This window comes from Callospermophilus lateralis, chromosome 9, assembly GCF_048772815.1.
Source record: "Callospermophilus lateralis isolate mCalLat2 chromosome 9, mCalLat2.hap1, whole genome shotgun sequence".
In the NCBI taxonomy this organism is placed as follows: Eukaryota; Metazoa; Chordata; class Mammalia; order Rodentia; family Sciuridae; genus Callospermophilus; species Callospermophilus lateralis.
In genome coordinates, this window is record NC_135313.1 from 62214589 (window position 1) to 62232638 (window position 18050).

Here is an 18050-nt window from a genome sequence, read left to right on the forward strand (position 1 = left end):
CCTCTTATTTAATCAGAGAGAACCCAGAGCCAAATTCAGGTACTGAGGTAAGCCATTTGTTAACTTTTCAGAAATGTTGAGCCCCAGGGTAATTATGGCTTTTAGAATGACCCAGAGGTTTCGAATATTAATTAGTATGTGTTGAAACGTGAATTCACAGTGCCAAGGATACCAATCAGTATATTGTAGTAGCATAGTAATTGGTATTTATTTCTTCATTATAAAAGTCAGTACACGAAGCATCAGGAAGATTAAAATAAAGATTACTCAGACTCACAGATAGGGATCTTTGGGTTATAAGGAGAGGTCTAGCAGCAACCTACTTTCCTTACCTCTCACCTGTCTTTCAGGTGGTAAGAACTTTCACTATTTCCTTTCTCTTTGCCTCCAACTCCAGTTCAGCTATCTGGAACCCTCTTTGGAGTTTTTACCTAATTATACATATAGAAAGTGACCCTGAATGATCTTCTAGTCTCAGGCCCCCCGACCCCACCCTTTTATGATATGAGACATTTACTATATAGCTCAGGCTGATCTTCATCTCCTGGACTTAAGCAATTCATTCTCTTTAGCCTTCCAAGTACTTAGGACTATAGGTGTGTGCCTCTGTGCTTGGCCTTTTTTCTTTTTTTAAGTTGGGATGCCGAAGATTGAACCCATGGCATGTGCTGAGCTATACCCCCTGCTCACAGATCCTAACCCTCAATGAGAATAATTTTCATACTGAAAGTACTTTTGCAAACTTGGTGCGGATTTAGTGCTTCTGATCATTGGGCTTCCATTTAATTGTTAGTAAGCCTTGGTGATATTTGCATCAAATCAACAAGAAAATTTTATTTTGATGTTCCCATTAATGTTCTAATAATGGAGTGCTAATCTGATAATGGAATGAAGGTGCTTAGCAATTTCTTTTCATCTTCTTCTGTTTGTCCTCTCAGGCTCAATGTTGGACATCATCAAATACATTGTCAACCGAGGAGAGCACAAGAATGGAGTTCTGGAAGAGGCAATAATAGCAACAATTCTTAAAGAGGTTTTGGAAGGCTTAGACTATCTGCACAGAAATGGTCAGATTCATAGGTATGGTACCACCAGAAATTCAACTCTTCATTTGCTTGGTCCTAATTTGTAAAGAATTATGAGGAATCATACATTTCAAATAGGTATTGGCATTATTTCCAACTTAGGCTAGGGGCTGGGGTGTCCTTAGTGGTAGAGTGTGCTTGCCTAGCATGGGTGAGGCCCTGAGTTCTAGCCTCAGCACCACCAAGAGAAGGAAAGGGAAAAAAAATGCTAAAACCAATTTAGGCTGAATAGATGGAAATAAAATACTAGGGGCTAAAAGTTTAGCTCAGTGGTAGAGCATGTGTTTATTAGCATGCACCAAGCCTTAGATTTGATCCCCAGCACTAAAAGAATCTCAAACTAAAATAAAACTGATGAGACAAAAACACAGTTGATGAATTATATTGGTATCCTCTGGATTGGTTTAACTGCTTTCACTGAATTAAGAGCTGAATGTAAAAAGTGCTGAATGAATTCATTTAAAAAGTGGTTAAACACATAATTACCCTTGAAGTGTACTCATTTGAATTGAATAGCTGCTCCAACTTTGAAATATAGGCAAGACTTACAAACATTATAATATGTAACTATTTTTGACATGATAGTGAGAGGGAAGGAAGAGACACTAATTTCATCTTCTTTTGTGACATAGTCTTTCAGGACTTAGGGCATGTTGTTGCAAGGCTTAGTTTCCCCATCTGAGATAAGGTGTTGGTGCTGTTCATCTTTCAGGCAGTTTCTGAAGTTTAAGATTCAGGAACCTGTGAGTACACTGTGTTCCACAAGTTGCAGAGTGGAAAGGAAAAGCCACTTTGCAATAATTCTTGAAAATAGCCAAATAGCATAGAATATGAGTGCCTGATTGCTTCAAAAAGGGTAGTGCTCATAGGGATTTTTGCAAGTACAAGCATTTACCAGTAATGCTAATAATGTAATTTCTCTGCCTTGAATCAGCAAGCTGTATATTGAATGGTCTTTATTATATTTTTTAATAATTAGGAAAATATTACTTTAGAAATCAGACTTATAAATTATCATTTTTCTTTAAGTGCTGAAATTATTCAACATAGCTTCTATATAGTAAATAAGTAGTAGATAGAATATTATAATTAATATTTATCATTATTATGTTTATTTTAAGATGGTGATGGGATTATTTGAAATAACAGCACAGATGAATTTAAATGGAGTTGTAATAACTTTACACAGAGAAAGCTTTAGTTCTTTTTTGTACTGGGGATTGAACCCAGGAGAACTCAACCACCCAGTCTTTTTAATTTTTTTTTTTTTTTTAATTTTGAGAAAGGACCTTGCTAAGTTGCTGAGGCTGGTGTTGAACTCGTGATCCTCTTGCCCCAACCTCCTCAGTTGCTGTATCTATAAGTATGTGCCACCATGCCTGGCACAAGGCTTTCATTCTTGTTAATTAAATACCACTATTCAGTTTAGGGACATTCTGTAACTCCAAAACACAAAATAGTCTACTTTGTAGTGATTTAATTAAATATAGAGAATGATTTCACATGAAGTGAATTCTGACTGTGCTGAAGGAGCAAACTATAAAATGACAATGTACCCTGGTAACTTTAAAAATCTATGATATAATTTTAATATTCATAAAATAATAATTGTATGTTGTGTTTAAAAGTCTTTCCCAGATGATCAATGTAACATAATGTCTGCATTCTAAAATTCATTCTTTTTTTTTTTTTTTTCTAATAGGGATTTGAAAGCTGGTAATATTCTTCTGGGTGAGGATGGTTCGGTACAAATAGCAGGTAAAGCTGATAAAGATGAAAACTCCTTTCTTGTTTACAGAAATATTACAATTTCAAGGACTGTAGATTCATTCCTATGAAATGAATAAATGCATGTAATCTCTTTTAAGAATGCATCTGGATGTTCTGTCCCACAGGCCATGCATTTAGAGTATGTTTGGGTCTGAAGCATGTTTTCCAGTGATTTGTTTAGATCTTCAAAATAAGTATTTTTTTTAATATGCAGATCCTTTTGACAAAGAATGATTGTACTTTCAGTTTTATGTTTTCCACTATTCAATCTGAATATATTTACATAACCATTTATATGAACCATTTTATTTATAAAAGAAGTTTCGAGCAAGTTTTTTGAGTTTGAAAGTTTAAAACATGATGTACCTTAATTTGAAAACCTCTGATGGAAGAGGTGGGTAGAAAGAGTTATGAACTCTCAAAACCCAGGACTTAACTTTGTTCTTGAATCTGATCCCACATGGCTGTTCTTCACAGCTGATGGACAGAGCGGCAGCCAATGGCTGTTGAGTGAACTCATCAGGTGAGGACATTCCTTGTTATTCATCAGAGAACCTGAAAGGCCTGGGATAAAATGTAGCCACTTGTATATCAACTCTTGTTTCAACCCACATTCTTGAGGGTCCAACTCAGCCCTCCCCTTAGCTATCACCATCTCTCAGTGGAGGTGCTTTGGGAGTATGTGGCGGAATGGCCCTTTGCTGTTCTGGACTGTCCCCACCATGGGCGGTATTCTGCTCTCTGGTTTCCAGGCATGAAATATTATTAGCAGCCTTTGCTAGCAGTGTCCTTGGAAAAAAATCACTGATTTGGCTTATGTTGTTAAGATTGTTGAAATTTGCTGCAAATGATTGATCAGCCAAATTGCCTTTTTTTGAGTTGGTGTGGAAGAATCTTCTCTTCTAACATAGGTTTAGGGTCTTCATATGTTTAGCTATTAGACCAATGTTGATCTTAGTCCTTGGTCCTGGTCTTGTTTCTAGACAAATCTAATGATCCACAGTTGTGAGAGATGGAAGAGTTCAGTAGAATGCCAACCCCAATATAAAGGCTAAACTTTGAGTGTTCTTGTCTCATTGTTTGCCCCCCTATGGGTGTTAAGAACCTTGCAGATGAGCCCCTGGCCAGTATGGCAAGTTAGATGCTGACCTTGGCCTTTGTATAGACTTTGGAAGGAAGAGGGGCTTTTAATTTTGATTTTTTTTTTAATGGAGGGTAGACATATTTTAAAAATACAAATGGAAATTGGGAATTTCTTTTAAATCACATGCACCCCCCCCCCCCCAAGATCTAATAATGAAAGTGATTATCTTTGGAAAGATAAATTTGGTCATGTGCAATGGTTGATTTAACACCAGTGGGAAGGCACTGTAGGTATTATTTAAGCCCAAAGACTTTGGAATCAAAAGAGTCCTGATTTGACACCTATTTCATGACTTAGGGCATGTTGTTGCAAGGTTTAGTTTCCCCATCTGAGATTAGGTGATGGTGCTGTTCATCTTTCAGGCAGTTTCTGAAGTTTAAGATTTAGGAACCTGTAAGTACACTGTGTTCCGAAAGTTGCGGAGTGGAGAGGGGAAGCCACTTTGCAACCAGGAAGCATTTCTATGTAAGCATTAATGTTAAATTGTATAAAAGGATCCTAGAAGAAAGGGGTTGAATCTTTAAGGCTCCATGATTTCTTTTTTAAATTTTAAAGAAATGCATTTATGCTTAATTACTATATTTTCTATTTTAAAGAGATTGTTCAAATTGTATAAGCTTCATGTCCCATGAAACATGGATCTAACCCTGCTTATAGGGTTAATGCAATAATTAAGTAAATGTTCAAAATGCTTAGTACATCCAACAAAATTGGCAATCAACAGGAACAGTTCACTGAGCACAAAATAGAAATGACCCTTAGTGTAGCTGAAAAATAGCTTAAACTCACAAACAGAAAAATGCAGATTAAAACTACATTGAGATACTTTCTATCATAAACTTGAAAGTTTGGCAATAGAAGTTGGTGAGACTTTCAGGAGATAGGCATTTTAACACTTGTTGGTAGTACTACAAAGTTAAATCTGTAGGGTGGAGGAATCTGCTGATATCTCTCAAAACTTGAGGTCCATTTATCCTTTGCCTCAGCAACCCAGTGGGGCCTTGGAGCCAGCTCATGGAAGCCTTTTATGTACTTGTGTGCATCTCTTCCCAGTTCCATGTTTGATAACATCACATTGCTTGAGATTAGCCCTGGCGAAAGTATTCACACCATGGTAATCTGCAGACACTACAGTCGGGGCCTTTTTTGAGGGAGAATTGGTGGTTGAACATTTACTAGCACACCACTACAGCCACCTCATTGCTGGGAATTTATCCTCCAGTTACATCTGTTTATGTCTATAATGACGTCGTCATAGGTTACCTCCGGTCATGTGCAATGGTTATCATTTGTGATAGCAAAAGATTGGAAATAACTCAGGTGTCCTGGTTTAATATGTTATATGGTGTAGCTACACTGTGGAGTACCCATCAAGTATAAAGGAGAATGCAAAGTACTCTATATATTGACGTGAAAAACAAAATTGCCAGGCTTCTTGGTTAAGTGAGTTAAATAAGAGTAAACAACAGAGGGAGATAATATGCTACTTTTTGTAAAATAATGGGGCTGGGGGGAGGAGAAACGAGAATCTCACTCTATTCATTTGTATTTGTGCAAAGACAGTAAAGGATGATTGTGTGGGAGTGAGATTGTTCGGTATAAACCGTTTAGCACATTTTGAATTTTAAACCATATGCAAGTATGACCTAGTAAAATACATGAGAGGAAATGACTCAGTAAACTCAAACTGTCAATAAGTCAAAGCCATTTAAAAACCTTTAACATGAAAAACTTCCAACGTAGTCCACAGTAGAAAGAAGGAGCTTCTTCCATTCAGCATCCATCATTATCAGCCTCCCACTGTGCTTTTATGTAGGATTTTGTCCTTAAGCTAAGTTAGTGCCTTACATATATATATTTTGTCATCACTCTAGGGAGTGCCCCTTATCCCACAGGCTAGGGAGAGTTTGAAAAAATAAATGCTTCAACACAACAAGCATCAGCTGAAAAAAATTGGTGAGCAAGACTCTGAAACCACCCAGCTCAAGAGTAGTCCATTCAGGATTTCCTGAATTCTCTGTAGACATCTTCATTAAGATTATGTAAATTTATCAGAAACTGTTACTTCATTCTCATCACGGATGAGCCACATAAAACACCGTTGGCCATCACATGATTTCTAGAATTTTAAACATTTGAGTTTTGTTTTTGTTTTTTTTTTTCTGGTAGAATGTATCTCTGAAATTCCTCAGGAATCAAAACTGCAAGGGCTAAGCTCCTTGCTGAGTACTTGCAAGCATTGGATTAGCAGGTAAAATGAGAATCACACTTTCAATAGCTGGTGAGCATGTGGGAACACGTGACTGCATCCCCAAGGCTGGAAGAGATGTAGGTTTAACCACTTCCTTTTATGGTGTAATTTCATATTTTTGACATGAGAAAAATAAACCTCCTAACAAAAACCATTTATTTTTAAGCAGATCCAATGCATTTTCACATATCTGTTCAGATCTCAAACATCTGACTTATTATCAATGACAATAACAATTTTGATTAATTTCCTTCTCCTTCTAAGATTCGACCATGAAGCTCACAAATTCTGAAGGCATTTGAATGTACTATGATACACTATTAGCTGCCAACCTAGCCTTAACCCTTTGTAATTTCTGTAAAAATAAAGCTGAAAGTAGATGCCATAAAAAAAAAAAAAAAAAAAAAAGAGTACAGATTTTGGTATCAACTGGCTTGGTTGGAATTCCCCAGCCACCACTTAGTAGCTCTGGGACCCAGGGCAAGTTACCAAGCCTTCAGACTCTGTTCTTTTAAAGGGGGATGAAAACATGATCCATCTCATCTTTTTCTGAAATGGAATGAGGCTCTTCATAACCAGGATCCTTAACAGTGGGTGGCGCACAGTAGGCTTGCAGTGATGTCAGTGCAGCCCCACTGCAGCAGCAGCTGCTGCCATTACTGTCACTGGTGTTCCCATCATGACCAGTGTTACTACAGCCAGCAGGATCACAGCTTCTCTAATGCCCCTGGAGACATGTGAAACTTGAGGTGCAGCTCTAAAAAAGGGAGTTTATGGGCTATTAAGAGGTATGGAATTTGGAAGTAAGTGTGCCATTAATCTTGCTCTAAACTGATAAGAAAGTACAACTAGTTTTCTCTGGTGATGAAATGGTCCTCTCTCACCAAGAGGGTCAAGGTTGGAGTGAATTGCCTTTGAAATGCAAAGGCAGGTCAACCCATGCCTTATTCTGCCACTCTGCACCCTGCCAGTCACCTCATCCCATTATTCTTGTCAGATTAATGTTCTGAGCTCTTTCCCTTGGCCCTCTGGAACACGTTGTCCTTTTCTTTTTCTCAGCTGAGATCCTCTAAGGTAAGGTTTTCTGTTTTTCATTCTGTCTCAGGTCTTTGGGTTTTTTCTTCGATGTGGGTGGTTGTGGTGCATGTGACCCAGTAGGACATTATGCTTGGGGGTCACTGATCAGAAGGACACTTATGAAAAGCCCCCATGTCGGGGTGTTGTGAGGATTTAGTGAATCTGTGTGTAAGGGCTGTGACTTTTATGTTCCTGGCACCTAGTGAGGACTTTGTTTTCCAGCCATTCACAGTTTCCTTGGTCTCCTTTTGTACATGTGAGTTCTTGCCTGAATAATAACACGAACCAGAATTCTCATTCCCCTGATGTATAGGGTGGTCTATCACACCATTAAATAAATGTGTTTTCTTCATTTTTCGATCTAGAGCTTTCTAGAATTCACATTTAATTTTTTCCATATTCTCTGACCTAAGCAAAGCATTGAATTTATATAGAATTTAGAATTTCAATTTTTAAAGTTTCAACTGTAACATAGGGCAATTAACTTTAAAAAGCTTTTTTTTTTTTTTTGTCTTCTTGGATTGGTAGATGCTGCTGCTGTCCCTGATTTATAGGGGAATGACTTAACAAAAATTAGGATCAGGAGTCTTTGGATCATTTGCTGGTATCTTTGGTGGATAAAATAGGGGACGTGGGTGGAAAGTGGAGATAGAGACTCAGCAGCAGTAGCAGCAGCCAAACTGACTCTCTGTTGGTTGGTACCTATTATATGTGAACAAATAATGCATTGCTTTAATCTGGATGGTTCTTGCTCTTTCCCTTTGTCTCTTTCCTCCTCTTTAGGCCCTATGTTTAAAATAAAAGTCAGGGGAGTTTCGTTTGCATATATTTCTTTGACTGTACCTTGAGAGTATTATGTACTTTGTTTTAAAGTAAGGGTAATTTTGCTACTTAAAGACATGAGTCACTCTACCAGGTGCAATGATTCCTTTTTCAGAACTTTGTCAGACAAAGTCAGATATAGGAACCTGAGGGAGACCATGAGGAACCCTTGTCTTCTTATGTACCTAAGGAGTGTGGTAAGGCTAATGTCTTTGGTTGTATTGACAACAGCATACATTCTGTGGAAGGGATATAGCCTTCTCTTGACTATTGATATAGAATTAATAACTAATGTGTAGAGTGCTTCCTTTGTATCAAGCCAGTTTGGGACTTACCATAACTCTACTGGGGAGGAACTATTATGCCTTTTTTTTTTTTTTTTTTTTGTACTAGGTATTGAACCTAGAGATACTTTAGCACTGAGCTATAGCCCCATCCTTTTTTTAAAGATTTTTTTATTTTGAGACAGGGTCTCACTAAGTTGCAGAGTATGGCCTTGAACTTGCAATCCTCTTGCCTCAGCCTCCTGAGCTGCAGGTATTACAGGCAGGCACCACTGTGGCCATCTCTATTATGACCATTTTACAGACAAGAAATGAAGGTATAGAGCCAGGAAAGTAATATGCCAAGTTGGCATGTAGGGTCGTCCACAGTAGACCAAAGCTTCAGATTCAGGAAGACTCGAGAGTTTATCACCCCATATGGGTGAGATTTCCAGGGAGGGGACCCTAGATCTAAATTTAAATGGCTTCAGTTTTGGATGGAACATTAGTAACAGTCACTAGCTTTCCTATGTACTCCTCTACATAAATTGATTCTGCTTTGGACCAGGGAACACATTTGGCACCTTCTTTCTCCTTGTTCCTTCAAGTTGAAACATAAAGCATCCCTAGTAAGATATTAGGAGGTGAGAGAAGTGATCATCTTAGGTTTCATTTGGCATAGAATTAAGCTCACTGGTACTGTACTCTTTCCAGACTGGTAAACTTCAGTTTTGATGTAGTGAATTAAAACCCGGGGACTAGGATGGGGTGTAGCTTAGTGGTAAAGTGCCCGCCTAGCATTGGCAAGGCCCTGGGTTCCATCTCCAGCATCACAAGCAAACAAACAAAGCAAAACAAAACAAAAACACAGAGCACTGCCCACTCAGGGTTGAAAGAAAATGCTTTCCTTCCTGTTGTATCCTCTGTGCTTAGAATGCCTGTGCGTGACTCTCTGATAATAAATTTGGGTAGAATGCCTTGGCAAATGTAATAGGTTTTGCTACAATATATGATAGAAGGGGGAGTGGCTGTTTGAAAGTTGTGGTCTTCCCACAGCATAGCATTTTATTTTCTAATTTGATGCTGTGTCATGGTGTTAGTGGAGCTTTAGTACTTTGTCTGGCAATTGACTAAGCCTGTTGGTCCAGAATTAATGAGAGACACTATTTTAAGCAAACAGAAAATGCATATCAAGTCCCTTCAGAATTGTCACTGCAAATCTGTTTATTGTTGTATTCTTTTATATAGGGACCACTCCTTTATTGTTGTTTTTAACTTTTGGAGGTACTGGGGATTGAACCCAATTCCTAATGTACGTGAGGCAAGAGCTGTACTGTTGGACCACACCCCAGTCCTTTTTATTTTGAGACAGGGTCTTCTTACTGTCACTCAAGCTGGCCTAGAACTTGCCATCCTCCTGCCTCAGGCTCTCAAGTAGCTGGGATTATAGGCATGTGCCACTAAACCCAGCTGGACCATTCTTAAGGTACTGTAAAAGTGTTGGTTTCAGAACTTTTGATTTCTGAAGAACTTTCTAGACATTTCAGATTCAGACTGACTTGAGAGCTTGTCATGGTAGCTCTCATGCTTATTTTCACATCCTATTGCTTTTTACGTGTGTGTGTGTATGTGCACGCGCATGTACTGTGGTCTGAATATCTGCATCCTCCCAGAGTCATTTCTTGGAAACTGATCCCTAATGTGGTGGTACTGGGAAATTGCACCTTTGAGAGGTGGTTTGGTTATAGGGGCTTAGCGCTCATTCATTAGGATTAATGACCTTTAAAAGAGGCCCAGGAGAGTTGCTTTCCCCCTTCTACAGAGTGAGGGAACATCAAGAAGATGCCATTTATGAACCAGAAAGCAGATAAAGCCGGCAAAGGGAGGACTGCCAGTTTCCCCTTCTTGCCCAGAGTGCTTCCGCTTCAACTTGCAATGCCTCTAAACTCCTCCTCTTCCACCACTCAATTCAGAGCACTCATTCCCTGTGAAACTTTTTCTGATCCTTTTCTCCACTATCTCCACCATTTCTGGGTTAAGCCCCTCAAAGTGGTGGCTTCCAAGTGCTTTGTATATACCCTAACTAGCCAGCCTGTGACACTGTGCTGAAATTTGGGTCTCTCTTTTCCTCACTTTCCTCCAGACTGGATATTTCCCAGATTTGGTAACTCCATGTTGCTCATCTCTACATCCCAGATAGTGCTGACACATGGGAGGTGTTCAGGAGCTTTGGGTCAATGTGATCTGACTGGAGACATGCTAGACTCTGTCTCACCAGCAGGCTGTGCAAATACATGTGCCTGTCAGTGGCAGAGAGCACAGATGAGGCTGAGCTGCAAGTTCAAATGAGTAATCATATATAAATATATATATATATATATACACACACACACACACACACACATACATATATATATATAGATATAGATATATATAGATATACATATAGATACAGATATATATACACACACATATATATATATAGATATGTGTGTATATATATATCTATACATGTAAAATATTGTGAGGGTGGGGGTGCAAATATTTAAAGTATTTAGGCACATGTACTACTCTATATTTTTAAGACTGAAAATAGTTTTTTAATGAACATCTTTCATCTCTGATCTTGGGCATGCTCTGTCTTAGGTAAAGCTAGCAATTAAATGATTAATAAATTTGAGGAATAAAGCAAAAAACATGAAGTAAGGAACACTGGGTATACCCAGAAAGTAGAGTAAGTACAGGCAAAATTTTTGCAAGTTACAAAGTGCTTTATGGTGAACCAAAATATTTGTTTTGTGTTTCAGGAAAAAATTATAATTATGTGAATTTTTGTGTTTTGTGTTTCAGGAAAAAATTATAATTATGTGAATTATATGGCTTAATGGATTAAGATAAAAGTCTAATTATCAGTTTCTTTTCTGGCTTAAGTAAATGTGGCTTCCTGATTTTCGGGGTCTTGACAAATGGTGACATTTGGTGAAAGCTCTAGCATGAACCAAGAATGTCATCCATTCTAGAAACTTGGCTTTCCATTCCATCTGCACACCATCAGGGAGGAATACTTGGGGGTGTTTTGAGCAATTTTCTGTCCCTTAACAGCTGCTAGCAGTTGTTTGAGCAACAATGTAAGGAAGTCTTACTGCGTGAACCCAGAGGAGAAGAATCACTTTGCGCTGCTTCCCGGCTGGAATCTCTCCTCAGCTGTGCACATTCAGCTGCATCGGGAACAGGCTTGAGCACTAGGGCTGTCTAGGGGGCCTGGGTAGATGTGACTGGGTCTCTCTCCCTCCTTTCTCTCTCTCCTCCCTTCTCCCTTTCCTTCCTCCCTCCTTCCTCCCTTTGCCTGCAGTATCATTATTATATTAAATTTCATATATTATCAAAAGCTAAAGAGGTCTGGGCAAAACACATTTGAGACTTTCTGAAAGTAAAGCAATTTAACTCAATTCTCCACTTGATTATAGTTTTCATTTACTTTTCTGTTTCCCATTTATTATAGTCTACTCCTTCTCTAGTGAAAGGTGAACATTGGGTGTTTGGGATCAGTGTCTTATGTGGTTAACTGACATATTTGTTGAGCATTTAGTAGGTTCCAGGCACAGTCCTTTGAGCTGACAGAGTGGTGAGCAGCAGAGACATGTTTATTGTCATGGAGTTTACAGTTCAAGTGAAACAGGCATTGAACAGTTAACTATAAAAATTTAATGTCCACAATTTGTATGTGTGCAAGGAAATACCTATTTCTGGGGAATTGAAGCTAGTCATACTTGGATTATTTTAATAGGCTGTCCTGGGGGTATATCTTAAATATGTATTATAACTAGGAATGGGTTTTTGGTCAGTAACATAAGTTGCTGCATACATTGTACATTGATTACAGATTTTCTGGAAATTTAAATAGTCTAAACATGTATTTGTATTCCAAGGTATTTAAAGTTTAACCCTTGTCTATACAGAGTACGCTTGGGGTCACAGTAGTCAAGGATTATCTAGTGGACTCCCTCCATCACTGATTTATGTCCTATGTCCTTAGCTAGGGCCTTTGCTTGTCCTGGTTTCTCTCACTATGAAATGGTATTCTTAGGCTCTCTATTTCCTTTCAACTCTAAAATTGAATAACTAAGTACAAAGGAACTCCGTTGCCCTGATGCCCTCCAACAAATAGCTGTTCTCACAGTCTTTCCTGCTGCTTTTAATGGCAGGACCATCCTTCTATTGAATTAGCCAGAAATTGTAGTGTTGCTTTGCCCTTGTCTTTCCCTCAGATCCTATGTCCTGTCTGATGTGTTAGTAAATTCTATTGCTGATCACTTCTCACCACCTCCCCTGTTATCCTGTGGTCCAGGGCACCATCCTCCCTTGTCTGGATTGGTTAGGTAACATCCTAAAGGCTTCTCTTCCTCTACCCTTGCCCTTGTGTTTTGTTCTCTACAAAGCATCCAGAGGAATGCTGTTTTGCTAAGTTGACTTATATCATGCCTATTCTCACAACTGTCCAGTCCCCTTTCTGTCTTAGAGAGAAAGTCAAGTCCTCAAGGCAGCCCACAGAGTCTTACAAGGTCTGGCCTCTTATTATCTTCTTGACCTCATCTCCTGATTCTTCCTTGTCTTCACTATGCTCCAAGCAAATGAGCCTCCTTGTCTTGCATGCTCCTGCCTCAGGATCATTGCATGGGCTCTTCCCTCTATCTGAAATATTCTTTTCCTTACCTATGTCAGATCTAGGCTCAAATTTTGCATCAGTGATCTTTCTATGGCCATCCTGTGGCAAATTGCAACCCTCCTACCCCAAACTTTCTATTCTCTGCTTTACTTTTCCTGATTGTACACAGCACTGTCCTCCATCGATCATAGTGGTCACTGAGGTGTGCCACTAGCAGCAGCAGTCTCAGCTTGATAAAGACGCACGCAGTCTCATGCCCTCCCACGTGCTGACTCAGAAACAACACAGGTAAGGCCAGCAGTCTGGGTTTTAAGAAGCCCTCTAATTCCAATGTATAATAAAGTCTGAAAACTACTGCTGTGTGTTGTACTTAGTAATTTTGTATATTATCCACATTAATCTCATCCATTTCCCCAGCCCCAACTTAAATGTCAGCTCCTCGAGGACAGGAGTTTCTGTTGTGCAGACAGTCTCAGTGCCCAGAACTAGTAACAGCCCTGAGTGGGAGCTTGGTAAATGATTATTGAATGAGTTAACAAACATATGTGTATTGGTCAGGTCCTCATCACTGTGACCAGAATACCTGAAACAAACATCATGGAGGAGGAAAGGTTTATTTTGGCTCATGGTTTCAGAGGTTGTTCAGTCCACGGTTGATCAGCTCCATTGTTCCAGGCCTGAAGTGGGGCAGAACCTGGGGGAAGGGTGTGGCAGAGGAAAACTGCTCAGGATGAGGTGGCCAGGAAGGAGAGAGGGAGGAGGAAAAGGAGGGAGAGAGAAGGAGGGAGGGTCCCGGGACAAGATATAGTCCCCAAGGGCACATCCTACTTCCTCCAAACCATGACCTATCTATTTGAAATTTTTACCACCTCTAAGTAGTCCATTCAGATTATTAATCCACTAACTGGATTAATCCACTGATGAGGTCAGAGCCCTCATAATGCAATCACTTCCCAGAAGCCCCACCTCTGCATTAGGGATCAACTCTTTTGGGGGACATCATTCCAGATCCAAGCCATAACAGTATGACTACATGGTAAGTGTAGATTAAAAGAACTGAGTAACAGAGCTAAATGTATGATCCTCATCATTTAGTGACCCTGCCTTGTTAGTTTTAAATACTAGGTTTTTTTCATTGATGTTTTGAAAATCTTAAAAATTATGTTGTCCTCGACCAATTCTTCTTGAAATTTTGTGGAAAGAATGTCAATTGTCTCTTTAAATACTTGTGTCATCTGAGTTGTGTTATTTTAATCCTTTCCCATAGGAACAGTTTCTTTCAAGTGTACAGATGGGCTATTGTGGTTCAATGGAGGCTTCTGATAGCAGAGCTAGTTAAGTGGAGATTTGTATGAAAGAGACCACCTGCAGGGATATAAATATCACATTGGAAATTTAGACTTATTAATATTTGATCTAAGTTGCTTATGCCTGTCTTTGTGGATAGGCCACCCAGGAGCCCCTGTTGACTTCCGAAGCGTGTCTTTGACTTGGGAAATGATAGCACCTGTATAATACACTCATCTAGTGGCCTCCTACAACAGTTCTGACAGTTTAGCAGAGCAGGCCTACAGACAGGGGACTGATGACTGCTGAGTACCTGTGGACTTGTTTGAGGTCATTCTGAAGGTCGTAAAGCTGATCACTCTCACATCTCCTCAGACTTCACTTCAGTCCTTGCCAGTAGGCTCCCCACCACCACCTCCCCTGTGACTTAACTCTATACTTTTTGACAGTTCAGTTGCCCCAGGGCTTGGTTCCTTCAGCTGTAAAATAAGGAAGGTTGACAACACGTTCTCCAAGGACCTCTCTTGCATCAAAATGGTCATTAGCTGACTCTCTCAGGAATATTTTAAAGCGTTCAGATCAGAGAATGATCTTGGCCGTGGAGAAGGTATTAAGCTAAATGTCTGTCCTGTGGCTGTTGTCATCAGAGCATCTTTAAAATATCCCTCCTACCTACTGGGAGTCAGAGAATAATGAACTTGTGATTTGGGGATTATCTTGGTTTTCCTTTGTTCATGGTAAGTATCATATTTAATAAAAAGTTGATAGTGACCTCTTGACCACATGTATCTGTTTGCGATTGGACTTGAGAAAACTAGCATGGGATTCCAGCCTTCCAGGCCACATTTGAAGGAAATTTGTTGAATGATGGCAATGTCTAGAACCTACCCAGCTGAGACCCCAAGCATGCAAAGGCTTTCTTTTTGGTGGTTTTCGTACTTTTACAGATGAAGATATACCTTAGGGAATAAAAAGATGATGTCTTCTGATTTCTTGCCTCCTTTTGCTGCTAGTAGAAGCTGTGAAATTATCATTCTCCCACGTTTCAAAGAAAATCAGAACAGCCTTTCCTCATTCGTTGATGGGGAAGATAGATTTGTCCAGAACAGTTGATTAGTGACTCTCCAGGGTACAGACTCAGGAAATCCCAAATGATGGGGCAGATGCCTTGGACACTATGCTGTGGATGGGGGCCACAGTCAAAAGAGCCAAATAAGGCCATGGGGCACCATTGGCTTACAAAGAAGGAATAAGCAGGATGAAAGCCAAGAACCTACTGAAAAGGTCAGAGGAGATTGGGTAGTCAGTGAGGGTGTTGGAGGACTGTTTTTGGTTTTGTCTGGTCCTCCTGGGCCACCTGGCTGTCCTGAGCAGGACAGGTGGTGTGTGAGTAATTGATTGCTAATGGTAGGTCAGGTGCCAACATACTTACTGAATCACTTAAAAGATGAACATATCCAAGGTTTTTGCTCTGATAAGATAATGATATCACCCTTGATTCATCAGAGGACTTCATGATGGGAGAGAAAGCAGTAGTGCTGCATATACCTCTGCTGAGAATGATGCTCACCTAGCTTCTTCTCTCCCTGTGTCATAGCATCTCCCCTGAGCAGCCATGAGTGATGGATAGTTAGTAAATGTTGGGATTGTGAATTGTTTTCATGTACTTACTAAAAAGATTTTGTAAACATCTGAGTATTCTCATGAGGCATGTCATGTGTATGGGTTTATTTGTCCTACTGGACACACTAGACAGTGGAGAGTCACTGGGTTTGAGATTTCTATGTGGGATGTGACTCATATTTTGTAATGCCCTTGTATTTAGCAAAGAACATGTCATAAAATACATGAATGTGCATCCATAGATTATTTTTTCCTGTACTCTCTTTTTGTGGCCATGGTTTTCTTCATCCAAGAGGGGAAAGACGGAAGCTGTGTAGTTGGCTGTGCATTGGAGTCTTCCAGACATTATGAGTCATGCTGAAGCACTGCTAGGAGGCTTTTACACTCCTATGTGTATTGGGCCAGCTGAGGTTCTTGTTGCAGTGCAGATCTTGATCCTGCAGCTCTGGAGTGGAACCTGAGGTTTTCGTGTCTTAGGCCCCCAGGTGATGCTGATTGTGGTCTATGGATCCCATTTTGAACAGCAAGATTCCAGATTAGAACATTGAAGATGTTGCTTTTTCCTGTTTCCTGGAAATGTATTATTGTGTGCTTTTTATTTTTTTGAGTTTTTTTTGGGGGTGGGGGTGAATGGGGGGGTGGGTAAGCATTGACTTAAATAGAAACTCTTGGAGAAAAAAAAAGTAAATTAAACTTTTATTGCAGCATGTGCCCCAGCCCCTTTTAGATACCTCTGCATTTATTTTGATTTCTGCCTTTGGCATTAAAAGCCATGCTTAATACTGGAGCTGTTTAAAAATCTGAAATAGCTCTGTGTGCTCAACTTCTTTTTTCCACCTGATTTCTACCAAGTTCTTTTGGAGATTACAAATGACTTTGGCCTTTGCAGTGGCTACGCAGTTGGGAGGTCCAAAGAAACATGACTGGCCTGGGGAAAAGAAGGGGGAGGCAGGAGTAAGAGTTAGGAAGCCTCTGAGTGTAAATAAGAGAGGACTTGATGAGGTTCAACAACAAAAACATTTGGTTATCTCCCGTAACAAGAAGTCTGGGGCACTGGCCTAGGGAAATCCCAGCCATCCTGAGCTCTTCCCTGCTTTCCCCCTGCACCCCCAGTGTGTGGGACAGCATCTGTCTTCCTGGGCTGCTCTTGCTACAGCATCATCTCTTCACATGACTGTTCCCGCACTGGAAAGGGAGTGGGAAGCAAAGGAGTCTTGTGGGGCCGTTCTTTTATTCAGGAGGAAAACTTCTCCACAGGCAGATACACTGCATTCCACTTAGATTTCACAGGTCTGAACCAGGGCAGACCCTCAGACACTATGAGAGGCCAAGCGCCATCACTAACTTAGATCAGTAAGATTCATCCCCTGTAGACTGGCAAAAATGATACTGGAAGAGCAGAATGGGGTGTGGATGCTGGGTTGTCAGCCAGCCGGAGTGTGTGCTACAAAGACTAATAGCATTGAGAACCTGCTGTGTTCTAAGCTCCCCATCTTAAAGCTTGAGAAGCGATTGCTGAAAGAAGTTAGGTAAATTAGTAGGGAATGTAATTGCGACTTACTTTTCCAGCCTGTTTGATTCTGGAGTGTTCCTCAGAGTGGAAACGTGGCTCCTTTCTACTCCTGGATCTTCTCTTTGCTGCCTCTTCTTTTCTTTTTAGTCTTAGGGATCTTTGGGCAGGACCCCACAGTGCCTCTGAATGAGGGCCACTTATGCTACACCACATGTGTCATTGTTTGCCCTTCGGACAGGCTCACATTCACAATGTGCCGAAATGCCACTGTGATAATAGAGGGGAAACTGCTGCTGTGAGCGAGGTGGCATTACTTCAAGAAGGAAGCCAGCACAGTGAGTGTTGGTGGCTCTTGTCCCAGGTCTTGCCACATCCTGACTTGGCTCTGTGTTCTGCTACTTGCCCTGGGTTGTGCTGAGTTCTACTGATCAAGGCACAGTGTCCATCTGGACTCTTCAGGCATCCACCAGGTTCTCTCCTGCCTCCGGTTGCGGGAGTGAAGGAGGATGTAGCTCCCCGTTGCCATTCAGACTTGGTTCTCAGGGGCCA

General features: G+C 40.3%; 1 protein-coding gene across 1 annotated transcript in view; it reads left to right on the forward strand.

The window, feature by feature from the left end:
• Stk39 (serine/threonine kinase 39) overlaps window positions 1-18050 on the forward strand; it is a 272264-nt gene that overhangs the window by 76821 nt on the left and 177393 nt on the right. The window contains exons 4-5 of the mRNA XM_076865573.2: window positions 939-1080; window positions 2788-2843. Coding sequence (XP_076721688.2) covers window positions 939-1080; window positions 2788-2843 — 198 coding nt within the window. The remainder of the gene's footprint in view (window positions 1-938; window positions 1081-2787; window positions 2844-18050) is intronic.